Source organism: Watersipora subatra, chromosome 4 (assembly GCF_963576615.1).
Source record: "Watersipora subatra chromosome 4, tzWatSuba1.1, whole genome shotgun sequence".
Taxonomy (NCBI): domain Eukaryota; kingdom Metazoa; phylum Bryozoa; class Gymnolaemata; order Cheilostomatida; family Watersiporidae; genus Watersipora; species Watersipora subatra.
In genome coordinates this window covers 897,778-911,320 of record NC_088711.1, presented here as the reverse complement: position 1 = coordinate 911,320, position 13,543 = coordinate 897,778, and the positions used below count along the sequence as shown (strand labels likewise).

Below are 13,543 nucleotides of genomic sequence, written 5' to 3'. Positions count from 1 at the left end.
CTATCTACCTACACATCTATCTACCTACAGCCCTCCATCTGCTTAACTCTCATTTCACCTACACCTCTATCTACCTACACCTCTACCTACCTACACCTCTACCTACCTACACCTCTATCTACCTACGCCTCTATCTACCTACGCCTCTATCTACCTACGCCTCTATCTACCTACGCCTCTATCTACCTACGCCTCTATCTACCTACGCCTCTATCTACCTACGCCTCTATCTACCTACGCCTCTATCTACCTACGCCTCTATCTACCTACGCCTCTATCTACCTACGCCTCTATCTACCTACGCCTCTATCTACCTACGCCTCTATCTACCTACGCCTCTATCTACCTACGCCTCTATCTACCTACGCCTCTATCTACCTACGCCTCTATCTACCTACGCCTCTATCTACCTACGCCTCTATCTACCTATGCCTCTATCTACCTGCACCTCTATCTACCTACACCTCTATCTACCTACGCCTCTATCTACCTACGCCTCTATCTACCTACACCTCTATCTACCTACGCCTCTATCTACCTACGCCTCTATCTACCTACGCCTCTATCTACCTACGCCTCTATCTACCTACGCCTCTATCTACCTATGCCTCTATCTACCTGCACCTCTATCTACCTACGCCTCTATCTACCTACGCCTCTATCTACCTACGCCTCTATCTACCTACACCTCTATCTACCTACGCCTCTATCTACCTACGCCTCTATCTACCTACGCCTCTATCTACCTACGCCTCTATCTACCTACGCCTCTATCTACCTACGCCTCTATCTACCTACGCCTCTATCTACCTGCACCTCTATCTACCTACACCTCTATCTACCTACGCCTCTATCTACCTACACCTCTATCTACCTACACCTCTATCTACCTACACCTCTATCTACCTACACCTCTATCTACCTACGCCTCTATCTACCTACGCCTCTATCTACCTACGCCTCTATCTACCTATGCCTCTATCTACCTGCACCTCTATCTACCTACACCTCTATCTACCTACACCTCTATCTACCTACGCCTCTATCTACCTACACCTCTATCTACCTACACCTCTATCTACCTACGCCTCTATCTACCTACGCCTCTATCTACCTACGCCTCTATCTACCTACGCCTCTATCTACCTACGCCTCTATCTACCTGCACCTCTATCTACCTACACCTCTATCTACCTACACCTCTATCTACCTACGCCTCTATCTACCTACGCCTCTATCTACCTATGCCTCTATCTACCTGCACCTCTATCTACCTACACCTCTATCTACCTACACCTCTATCTACCTACGCCTCTATCTACCTACACCTCTATCTACCTACACCTCTATCTACCTACGCCTCTATCTACCTACGCCTCTATCTACCTATGCCTCTATCTACCTATGCCTCTATCTACCTGCACCTCTATCTACCTACACCTCTATCTACCTACACCTCTATCTACCTACACCTCTATCTACCTACACCTCTATCTACCTACGCCTCTATCTACCTACACCTCTATCTACCTACACCTCTATCTACCTACACCTCTATCTACCTACGCCTCTATCTACCTACGCCTCTATCTACCTATGCCTCTATCTACCTATGCCTCTATCTACCTGCACCTCTATCTACCTACACCTCTATCTACCTACACCTCTATCTACCTACACCTCTATCTACCTACACCTCTATCTACCTACGCCTCTATCTACCTACACCTCTATCTACCTACACCTCTATCTACCTACACCTCTATCTACCTACGCCTCTATCTACCTACGCCTCTATCTACCTACGCCTCTATCTACCTACGCCTCTATCTACCTGCACCTCTATCTACCTACACCTCTATCTACCTACACCTCTATCTACCTACGCCTCTATCTACCTACACCTCTATCTACCTACACCTCTATCTACCTACGCCTCTATCTACCTACGCCTCTATCTACCTACGCCTCTATCTACCTATGCCTCTATCTACCTGCACCTCTACCTACCTACGCCTCTATCTACCTACACCTCTATCTACCTACACCTCTACCTACCTACACCTCTATCTACCTACACCTCTATCTACCTACACCTCTATCTACCTACACCTCTATCTACCTACACCTCTATCTACCTACACCTCTATCTACCTACACCTCTATCTAATAACCTATTGTTACCATATCACTACTCAACAAATATGTTTACATTCTCTATCTTTTGAACACATTCTCAATTGCTCTCTTAGTCTGAGTGTTAGCACTTAGTCTGAGTGTTAGCACTTAGTCTGAGTGTTAGCACTTAGTCTGAGTGTTAGCACTTAGTCTGAGTGTTAGCACTTAGTCTGAGTGTTAGCACTTAGTCTGAGTGTTAGCATTTAGTCTGAGTGTTAGCACTTAGTCTGAGTGTTAGCACTTAGTCTGAGTGTTAGCACTTAGTCTGAGTGTTAGCACTTAGTCTGAGTGTTAGCACTTAGTCTGAGTGTTAGCACTTAGTCTGAGTGTTAGCACTTAGTCTGAGTGTTAGCACTTAGTCTGAGTGTTAGCACTTAGTCTGAGTGTTAGCACTTAGTCTGAGTGTTAGCACTTAGTCTGAGTGTTAACACTTAGTCTGAATGTTAGCACTTAGTCTGAGTGTTAGCACTTAGTCTGAGTGTTAGCACTTAGTCTGAGTGTTAGCACTTAGTCTGAGTGTTAGCACTTAGTCTGAGTGTTAGCACTTAGTCTGAGTGTTAGCACTTAGTCTGAGTGTTAGCACTTAGTCTGAGTGTTAGCACTTAGTCTGAGTGTTAGCACTTAGTCTGAGTGTTAACACTTAGTCTGAGTGTTAGCACTTAGTCTGAGTGTTAGCACTTAGTCTGAGTGTTAGCACTTAGTCTGAGTGTTAGCACTTAGTCTGAGTGTTAGCATTTAGTCTGAGTGTTAGCACTTAGTCTGAGTGTTAGCACTTAGTCTGAGTGTTAGCACTTAGTCTGAGTGTTAGCACTTAGTCTGAGTGTTAGCACTTAGTCTGAGTGTTAGCACTTAGTCTGAGTGTTAGCACTTAGTCTGAGTGTTAGCACTTAGTCTGAGTGTTAGCACTTAGTCTGAGTGTTAGCACTTAGTCTGAGTGTTAGCACTTAGTCTGAGTGTTAGCACTCAGTTGTTGGCAATCGGTTGTTAGCAATCGGTTGTTAGCAATCGGTTGTTAGCAATCGGTTGTTAGCAATCGGTTGTTAGCAATCGGTTGTTAGCAATCGGTTGTTAGCAATCGGTTGTTAGCAATCGGTTGTTAGCAATCGGTTGTTAGCAATCGGTTGTTAGCAATCGGTTGTTAGCAATCGGTTGTTAGCAATCGGTTGTTAGCAATCGGTTGTTAGCAATCGGTTGCGCATTATTGACAGATGCTCACCACAGGACGATGAACTCTCCAAAAACTCCTATCTTGACTATCTTCGATGTCTTTATCAGATTTATTGCCTCTGTTGTAGCGAGTTACCGCATCTTTTGCAATTTCCTTTAGCTTGCTCCATGAGACCTTGTGCGTTTCAAATATCTCATTGAGAGTCGTCTGCAGAGCACAACATGTATGATGAACATAATTATCCATTCAGTTGTTCGGCTACTCACATACGCGAAAGCACTCGTGTAAGGATGTATGAGCTAGCTCACCTGTTCACTGTTGTTCAATGCCTTGCCTTTTGCTTGCTTCTTGAGCAGGTATACAGCTATAGGATGAGAAAAGAAATTGAGCTGATAACTCACAAGCCTGTCCAATATCAGATGGAAGAATAGAAAGCTATTTCTAGTAAAACCTGACAGTACTGATGTGGTGCTAACAGCAAACAACAAAGTAAATACAGCTAAACTTCTACCTACAATTGCCTCTACTTACGACCGTCTCTACGTACAACCGCCTCTACTTACGACCGTCTCTACGTACAACCGCCTCTACTTACGACCGCCTCTACGTACAACCGCCTTTAGGCCTTGTATATTAATCATCATTTTCAATTCTAAAACTACAGACCGCTGAACCTACATGGCTGTTTACATGGTTTTTCTAAGAAAAATAACAATGTAAACATCTTGTTATCTTCTTAATTTTCTTTTTAAAATTTTATGGTTGTTTACTCAATTTTATATACATGTAATACATTTGTTCTAATGCTATATGCAACTACCTAAAGTACTTATTAAGGCGACGTCATAGCCTTGGCTCTAGAACGACATATAGAAATGTGACGCTTCAACATAATGAGAAGATCTTGAATGCATTAACTTTGGAATAATACTAGTCTTAAAATTATGGATATTATCAACAAATACAGCCGGTAGATGTCTATGAAGATAAATCTATGAAGATAAATTATAGGAAATATTAATAGTTAGTGTATAACAAAGAAGGCCTGAAAACTGGTAGGAATCATCTGAATACTTGAACTAACATTTTGGGTTATCTTATTTCTACACTCCACAAGGATAAGATAAGAAACAAGGTTACGATGAGAAACACGGCTAAGACGAGAAACAAGGCTAAGATGATAAGCGAGGTTACGATGAGAAACAAGGGTGAGACGAGAAACAAGGCAATGACGAGAAACAAGGCAAAAACGAGAAACAAGGCAATGACAAGAAACAAGGCAAAGACGAGAAGAAACACGACGAGGAACAAGGCTTAGATGAGAAGAAAAAAGGCTAAGATATGAAATAAGTTTTATATAGTTACTTTTCTAAAGTGATAACTGTCTAATTACACTCACCGTACTCCTGGGGTGCCACCTCCCACTTCCTACTAGGCCAAAGTGCTGGCCTCTGTAAAAAAATATCGCATGATAACAGCATCTGCAACACCAACATCAGAGTGTTTTAACACCAACTTCAGGGAATGTTTTACCACCAACATCAGAGAGTTTTAATACCAACATCAAGAAGGGTTTCAACACCAACATCAGGGAATGTTTTAATAGCAAGCTATATTAGTGTTGCGGTGGAAAATGAATGTGTTACCTGAATTCGGTAGCAGGAGTTGTCAAACTTCACAAATGACAGCCGTTCATTAACTGGCACAATGTATCCGAGACGATAGAGGGCATTGGCGATATGTAGGGCCTCCGCCTCTGTCGGAGTTAGTAATTTCAAACGCAGCCACTGAACGAGCTCCTTGCCTGAATACAGAGCATAGACAATGTTTCTCATCTCCCGCTAAAGTGATAATACACAACACACCAAACAAATGTACCAAACTATTAGAAAAAGCGTGACAATTACACAGCAGGTTAAATCAGTGCGCGATATCTAGAAGCAATCAAGACAGGAAGAAAGTATACTTCTAGATGCGATAAAGCAAACTCGTCATCTGCGCAACAATAATATCTCAAATAGAGAAGAGACTCACACACAGTGAAGGGATTAATGAAATTGAAGCGGAAATCATGTGCTTACCGAGATCTGTAGGGATGGCCTGCAGTGGGAAAAGGAGCTGACATATAGCGTTAGTATTTACAGACGAACAAGCGTGTTAGAGTGGATACACCATGGAACAACAGCGGCACCCAAGAGCATAATAAAGAGATTTAACACTCCTGAGCTTCAGAACATGACTCTACAGGGTAAAGGTATAGAGGACTTACCCGTACAGGCATTTGCTACGGAACTAAAAAAACCCTTTTGCACTTTCATTTCGAGGCCACTTTTGGCTTGTCTCATCTCCCACACAAGCTTGTCCATCTACAAGGAATATGAAAAAATAGACACCAAGAAGGTCAAATAGCTCTCACGTATATCCTGAACATACACTCACCCTGTAGTAAGATGATTCTTTGAGTATAGCAGAGTGATTTGACTCAATCAGTGATACGGTAAGCACACGCGTCTCGTCATCGCTCGCCTTCTCAACACAGGAAACCTTCAAGTATAAAAACATTAAATCACAAAAGCTTTCCAGGTGGGTTATTCAAAGTGATAAAATAATTATTCTATTACACAAGCAACGCCAAGCATCGGCTAGTAATTGATATAAGTAACTGTGCATTCGCATTAGGTAGGTAGTTGAGACAGCTAGGTAACTAGGTAAGAGGATGTACCAGCTATTACAGGCAGTCATAGAATGCTGATAGGAAGGAGATAAAACAACTATTACAGGTAGTCATAGAATGATGATAGGAAGGAGGTAAAACAGCTATTACAGGTATTCATAATTCTAATACGAAAAAGATAAAACAGCTATTACAGGTAGTCATAGAATGCTGATAGGAAGGAGATAAAACAGCTATTACAAGTAGTCATAGAACGCTGATAGGGAGGAGATAAACAGCTATTACAGGTATTCATAATGCTAATACGAAAGAGATAAAACAGCTATTACAGGTAGTCATAGAATGCTGATAGGGAGGAGATAAAACAGCTATTACAAATAGTCATAGAACGCTGATAAGGAGGAGATAAAACAGCTATTACAGGTAGTCCTAGAATGCTGATAGGAAAGAGATAAAACAGCTATTACAGGTAGTCATAAAATGCTGATATGAAGGAGATAAAACAGCTATTACAAATAGTCATAGAACGCTGATAAGGAGGAGATAAAACAGCTATTACAGGTAGTCCTAGAATACTGATAAGAAGGAGATAAAACAGCTATTACAGGTAGTCATAGAATGCTGATAGGAAGCAGATAAAACAGCTATTGCAGGTAGTCATAGAATGCTGATAGGAAAGAGATAAAATGGCTATTACAGGTAGTCATGGAATGCTGATAGGAAGCAGATAAAACAGCTATTGCAGGTAGTCATAGAATGCTGATAGGAAGCAGATAAAACAGCTATTACAGGTAGTCATAGAATGCTGATAGGAAGCAGATAAAACAGCTATCACAGGTAGTCATAGAATGCTGATAGGAAGCAGATAAAACAGCTATTACAGGTATTCATAGAATGCTGATAGGAAGCAGATAAAACAGCTATTACAGGTAGTCATAGAATGCTGATAGGAAGCAGATAAAACAGCTATTACAGGTATTCATAGAATGCTGATAGGAAGGAGATAAAACAGCTATTACAGGTAGTCATAGAATGCTGATAGGGAGGAGATAAAACAGCTATTATATGTATTCATAGAACATAAACTTTTATCTAAATGAAGTATAGCATAGCCGACACTCCAAAACTTATCCGGTTAGCTTAAGCTTACCCCACTCATTCCGACTTTCAGACACTTGTTGATGGGGCTTACTCTTCAGAGCAGAGAGAGAGAAAGTGAAGGAGCTGAAGCTAGAAATAGTTGAGTATAATATTTACAAAATTACACATAAAAGAAGTCTATAGGTTTAAAGTCGGGTGGATTCTACTTTGATATGTATATATCAAAGTATCATGTATGTACATGTATGTACACGTATTGGCAATTAAAATATTGTAGCACCGTGTTTAAGCATACCTAACAGCCATGAGCAGCCCAACTCGACCGAGGCGCTTACACAAATTGTTGTATTGCTTTATCGATGTTAAAACCTATGCATAAAACACCAGCTTCAACTGATATTGTATGAGTGTTGGTATAACTGGTGTTGTACGAAGGGATGTAGAAGTAGTAAGCCCAATGTAAATGCAATGTAAATAAAAGCTCAGAAATAGAATAAAGAACAACTCAGATATACTACAGATATCATAAAGTGAAGAGCAGAGAACTTTGCCAAACCACTTGTTTTTATTTCAAATAAAGTCAAGCTACAAACTGATTGAACTACAATTAAATTATCAATGCACGTCAAAATAAATTCATCAAACCAAAATAGGTCCCCTACAATTCAAATCCTAAATAATGACCTGAAACTATTAACCAACTCATTGAGAAAGGAAAAACATCAACAAAAATTAAAGTAGACATTCTAGAATTAGGTTACGCCATCATCAGTTTCTATGTCTTTTTCTTTATCCCATTTAAACAGGCATACTGGCTAAACTGCATCGACAGCACCAGTGACACAAGTGCCTGGATTTACTGCATCAACAGCACCAGTGACACAAGTGCCTGGATTTACTGCATCAACAGCACCAGTGACACAAGTGCCTGGATTTACTGCATCAACAGCACCAGTGACACAAGTGCCTGGATTTACTGCATCAACAGCACCAGTGACACAAGTGCCTGGATTTTAGATATAGGCAAATGCTTAACTGTAGATAAGCTTTATTTTGACTTGATTCGACAATAAAAATATGTTTATGATATAATTCAGAGAAATGTAAATGTTTTGTAAAATAAAACAGATAGATGTAGTGAGCTATTCCTCGAAAATGAAACATCTCAGATTTTGACCAAGAGGCTGATTAATGGCAAGTATTTACTGTTTTTTCCTGGAAATATCTTAAACAACTTTTTTCTGTTTAGGTCAATCGCATTGGAAAAATGGAAATATGCACAAGGTAAAACGTATACCGCCTCACTCCTACATAAACTAATACACTAAATATATCTATATACATATAGACACAAATCATAATGTTTTTGAGTTTTTCTCATATTTAAACAAACCATTTTTTAATAAAAAGACAGAATCCTCGATACTCAAATTACTGTCACTAGCATAAAGATATTTTATTATTATTGGCTCCAGTGTAATACACTATTACTGTCAGTGGTACTCCAGTGGTACACAATCACACAAATTCTATCCAGACAGTATTACAGACTCACAGTTTGAGAGCACTGACATTGTTTTTGTTTTCCGTTATTGATGATGGGCTGCAGAACGAGTTTGATGTAAAAAAGCAAGTTGATAGCATCATTATGATACGATTCAAAATGGCAGGCTAGATACTTCGAGTAAGATGATCTATAAAAACACTTTGGTTTTATCATGTCAAAGGTCAAAGGTTTCATTCGTCTGAAGGAGAGTATTACATATTTAGGTTGCATATGATTAAAGGAGAGTGTTGCATGCCTATGGTTTAATATGTTGGAAGGAAAGTGTTACATGTCTGAGGTTTTATAATTGAAGGAGAATGTAACACTTCTGAAGTTTCATGCGTTTGAAGGAGAGTATTACATGTCTAAGGTTCCACATGTTTGAAGAAGAATGTTGCATATCAGAGGTTTCATGTTGGAATGAAAGTGTTACATACTGCGCAACCACACTATTTTCTGATGTTAACTTCAGCAACAAACTTCCATAGAATTAATAGTTTATAGATGAATTTTAGACAAAATCTGCAAAACAAGTAACCGGCAATAAAATGAGACCAAATTTCTGTGAAATCCAAATTAACTCTTATGCAAAACTATATGAAAGTAAAAACTTACTCAGTGTGATTCCTTGTTCTCATTAAGGACATTTTACCAGGTTGCTTATTTCACAACTTAAAAAAGTAACCCTATGCAACTACTAAATAACATTAATAACTGAAAGAATTCCTACATATTGGAAAGAAGCGGACTTTTGAGCAAGGAATAGATCCCTCACACGAGTATCGCCTTATCACTACCCAACATAACAAGCTTGACAACTTAATACGATAGACAACTTGACTCGCTAAATGACTTAATACACTAGACGACTTAAAACACTAGACAACTTAATACACTAGACGACTTAATACACTAGACGACTTAAGATGCTCCAAAATCCTTTGTTTTTATTAATGAAACTAACCATCTTTTTAATCTATCATGAACGCTAGAAGCACTGCTGTTAAACTCTCAACATAAACCACAAGCTATATAAAGACAATAGGTTTTTACTTACAAAGCCTGAACGCATAGAATGGGTCGTACACAACACAGATGTAAAACCAGATTAAAAAACAGTCAAAGCAATAAAAACAAAGACAACACCCAAACTATCTGACCAAGTTGTTTATGAGCCTCTCGATTAAAATGAACTAATAAGACAGTTGGTTAAGTATTTCAGCAGTATTTCTTTGGGAACCAGATGACAAACAACTGTCCAACATATTGAACAAACTTACCAGACAAGAGGCTGCCTTCAAATAATTTTGGCACAAACAAGACGGGTGGTGAAACAGGGTGTCATTGAGCGCTTTTAGTCTGGGGATAATCTGATAAGAACAGTAAGCTGATGGCAAACACCTTGAAGGTTGACTTGTAATAAAACTCACATTACAGTTATTTGGTATCAAAAGATTCACCATGTCTTACTCTGTTGTGTTTTAAGTGCCAAATACGTGGAAATGTGATTACAAGCCCTTAAAAGCTCAAAAACGAAAAGCCGCCGTAGATTGGAATCTGTTTATTTATCTGACGTAGTTATTACAATTTGGTTATCGTCTTGTCACGTGATGTTCTCACGTGAATTGAAAAGCCAATAAAAAGCTCGATATGTAACTTATCGTAGCACTAGTCTATGACAAACACTTCGGTTTTTACAGAAGACCCCGTCCGTATCAAATAAAGATGCTCGCTACTTTACAGTTTTGTTTCGGCATTATTCAATCGTCAAGTCGTAATTTGATCACATGACCCAATACTTCGCAAACAATTTTTGCAACACTTTTCGATTATCACAGGTAACCAACAGGCTCGTCATGATTATCAGACAATGATACGTACTCCTTCGAGCTAAGGTTAAAAAGTTTAACGATTTTTTACGGTAAGTTATAAGATATCAGTGCTAAAAGTGACAACATTACAATGACGATAAAATAGACATGTAAGAACAATAGACATGGTTTTATTGAATGCGTGAAGTATATTTGTGAAAATATTTCGACGAATGAGGTTGCATGAAAGTGTAAACAGAAACCATCCTGTAACAACTACGTCCTATTTGAGCAGTTTTGGAAAGCGAATCTAAACTACGGCGGTCTCGTGTGGCTGCGATTAATTGTTCGTTTTTGAGCTTTTAAGAGCTTGTAATCCCATTCCCATATATTTTGCACCTACAACACAACAGAGTAAGACATGGTGAATCTTATGATACCAAATAACTGTAATGTGAATTTTGTTGCAAGTCAACCTTTAAGTTGTCTCACTAAAAGCTAAGTTTTTTGTTCCAATAGAACTTGAATGCTTAGCTGTTGCATTTAGTTTAGCATTACCAACTTTAAATACCAAAAATTTGGCATTGTGAAATACAATATATACCCATCCATACTGAGCATTAAACTGAGTTCATTTTGAACCAAATATCATTAAACGCTCCAAAGAATCAGTCAATAATATCACATCTATAAAGATTTACTATTAGAAGGTAATGAATGCCTCGAGTTTCAATAGATGCCAAAGCAGTCTGAGCATCAATCCAATGACAAGGAAGTTAGCAATAGTCGTTTATACCAGATACCCTGCAAGGAAGACTGAAAACATTTAATGTGAAGTTGAAAGAATACAAATAGATTAAGGATGCAAGAGGCAAGCTATTTAACAAAAAACATCAGATCTTTGACCCACACAACATGTCGAAACATCCGATCTTTGACCCACACAACATGTGGAAACACCAGATCTTTGACCCACACAACATGTGAAAACATCAGATCTTTGACCCACACAACATATGAAAACTGCTTTAGGCTAATGGCCATCTTCAGTCACTGACTTAAGCTCATAGATCTGAACACAATAAACATTGATAGATAAGTTTGGCAGAATTGTATATAGAAAGGATTAAAATGGTGATACCGCAAGCTCTATGGAACACTTTGGAGCAACTAAATCCTAGCAACAAAAGATTTAACTATGATTCAAAAAGCTCAGCATATTGTATATGGCACAATAACTGAGTGGGACAACAGAAATATCAAATAGAAGCCTGGGCACAACATGGATGAATATCTGAGAAAACCATCAATAAACATTAAAAAAGCAAGATAGTCTTTCATAACTTTGGTAATAGTATCTGACATAGATGAGCCAGCCATCATGCATAGTACAACAAATTAAGAAAAGCTCAGATGATGGGCACAAGGAATGTCTGTTCTGCAAGGTTTCCTGAGCCGAAGCAAAGAGTAATTGATAAAAATACGTTTGACTGAGTAAATATGGTGGCAGTCAACTGATCAGAAAAAGCAGAATGGTTATCAAACCAGACTGAAGCAGTAAAATTGGCTACAAGCAAAGCTAAAACAACAAATAGTTATCAAACCAGAAAAACAAACCTGCAGGTGCAACACAGAAACCTCACTGCATAACCAAGCAATCACCAATGTCATAAAATATTTGCTACCATAAACTCGTGCCTCCTAATATATCAGCATTTTAAAAAGGCCTCAATAAATACTTTAGTCAATAAACATGGTCTCGTGAGTTTTGGGCAAATTTGAGGTAGAAGCGACCTTGCCTAAATCTATGGGTAATGTAGATGCCATGATCACTGAAAGCTGTGACAGCAGGGCTTCAACAACCAATCAACATGGATGAGCAGTAAAATGTCCTAGATATGTAAAATGATAACAATGCAATAATCAGTGCTGTTTTGTACTGCTAAATAAGCAACGTAACTAAATTGTGTATCGACGTAGTAGATATTGCGCAATGTCTCATAGCGTTAACTCCTTTTCAGATGAAATTAACATCTAGCTAACTAGTGCATCTTTCAGGCCATAATTTCATATTTTAATTTTTGTTACCAAAATATCAAAGAAAAGAAGCTAATGATGCTTATATATTGACAATAACATAAAATAAAGCATTAAAAATTGTACTTTTACATTCTAGGTTTACATAAAACAGGCTGACCTGAAAGAATGTATGGCATGGATGCTCACAAATAGGTATGATATGTTTTCATATACTTGTTGCAATTCAACTTTATCCGTCCATAAACAGTTTATTAAAAAAATACATGGGTGGCAAAAGTATTACATGGTACTATTGTAATAATGCCATCATAACTTTATGAGCGGCTCCTGCAGCATCACGTAATGATACCACATTTCTTCATTATAAAAAATACGTCAATCTTGCTAATAAAAATTATGTCAAAAAGAAATTGTACAGGTTTCATAGGAAAGATGTACAGGCTATTATATAGAGTTAAGAACCCAAAAGGAACAAAACACAGTGTGTCAGGTAGTCACCTAACACACATTCCCTTTCCAAAATAAAGTTGATGTGTTGTGTAAAATATTTATTAGCGTATTGAGAGTTCACAGATGGGATCCTGGAGACAGTTGTTGAAAAATGTGTTTGGTTAGATATGCTAACTATCTATATTCAACACACTGCAAAAACGAGAAAGTTTCAACTCAAATTGCCACCAATAGTGTGATAGTTTGTTAATGAATGATCCTATTATTATCATCGAATTGTTAACAATTATGATGTTATTTGGGAGCGTATAACTTTCGTTATAATCAGTCAGCTCATCTGACATGCAGTCCCAGTTAGGTCTACACAACCAGTCTAACAATAGATCATCCAACACTTAATACATTAATAGCACTTCTAATGTGCTTTCGACTACCAAAACGATAAGTGTAACTATTCGTCATCACACCAGAATAATTACATGTTTTATCACTTGAGCACTCTAAGTTTTATAATAAAAAACAGACCTCCGCAATAATCTACGTCGTCGAATTATATATGACCCTTTCCATCTGAA

At 38.4% G+C, this 13,543-nt stretch overlaps 1 protein-coding gene across 4 annotated transcripts in view; it reads right to left on the bottom strand.

Moving 5' to 3' along the window:
* LOC137392853 (regulator of G-protein signaling 6-like) overlaps positions 1–13,543 on the bottom strand; it is a 21,206-nt gene extending 7,663 nt beyond the window's left edge. Inside the window, exons 1-8 of one of the 4 annotated variants that reach the window (XM_068079187.1) lie at positions 13,494–13,543; positions 7,171–7,250; positions 5,786–5,890; positions 5,616–5,712; positions 4,993–5,150; positions 4,746–4,797; positions 3,655–3,710; positions 3,395–3,553 (exon numbers count right to left, since the gene is read on the bottom strand). In XM_068079187.1, coding sequence (XP_067935288.1) covers positions 3,395–3,553; positions 3,655–3,710; positions 4,746–4,797; positions 4,993–5,150; positions 5,616–5,712; positions 5,786–5,890; positions 7,171–7,179 — 636 coding nt within the window. In that variant the 5' untranslated portion in view covers positions 7,180–7,250; positions 13,494–13,543. Of the gene's footprint in view, positions 1–3,394; positions 3,554–3,654; positions 3,711–4,745; positions 4,798–4,992; positions 5,151–5,427; positions 5,447–5,615; positions 5,891–7,170; positions 7,251–13,447 lie in introns of those variants that run through there. The other 3 variants (XM_068079188.1, XM_068079189.1, XM_068079190.1) reach the window with 3 other exon arrangements.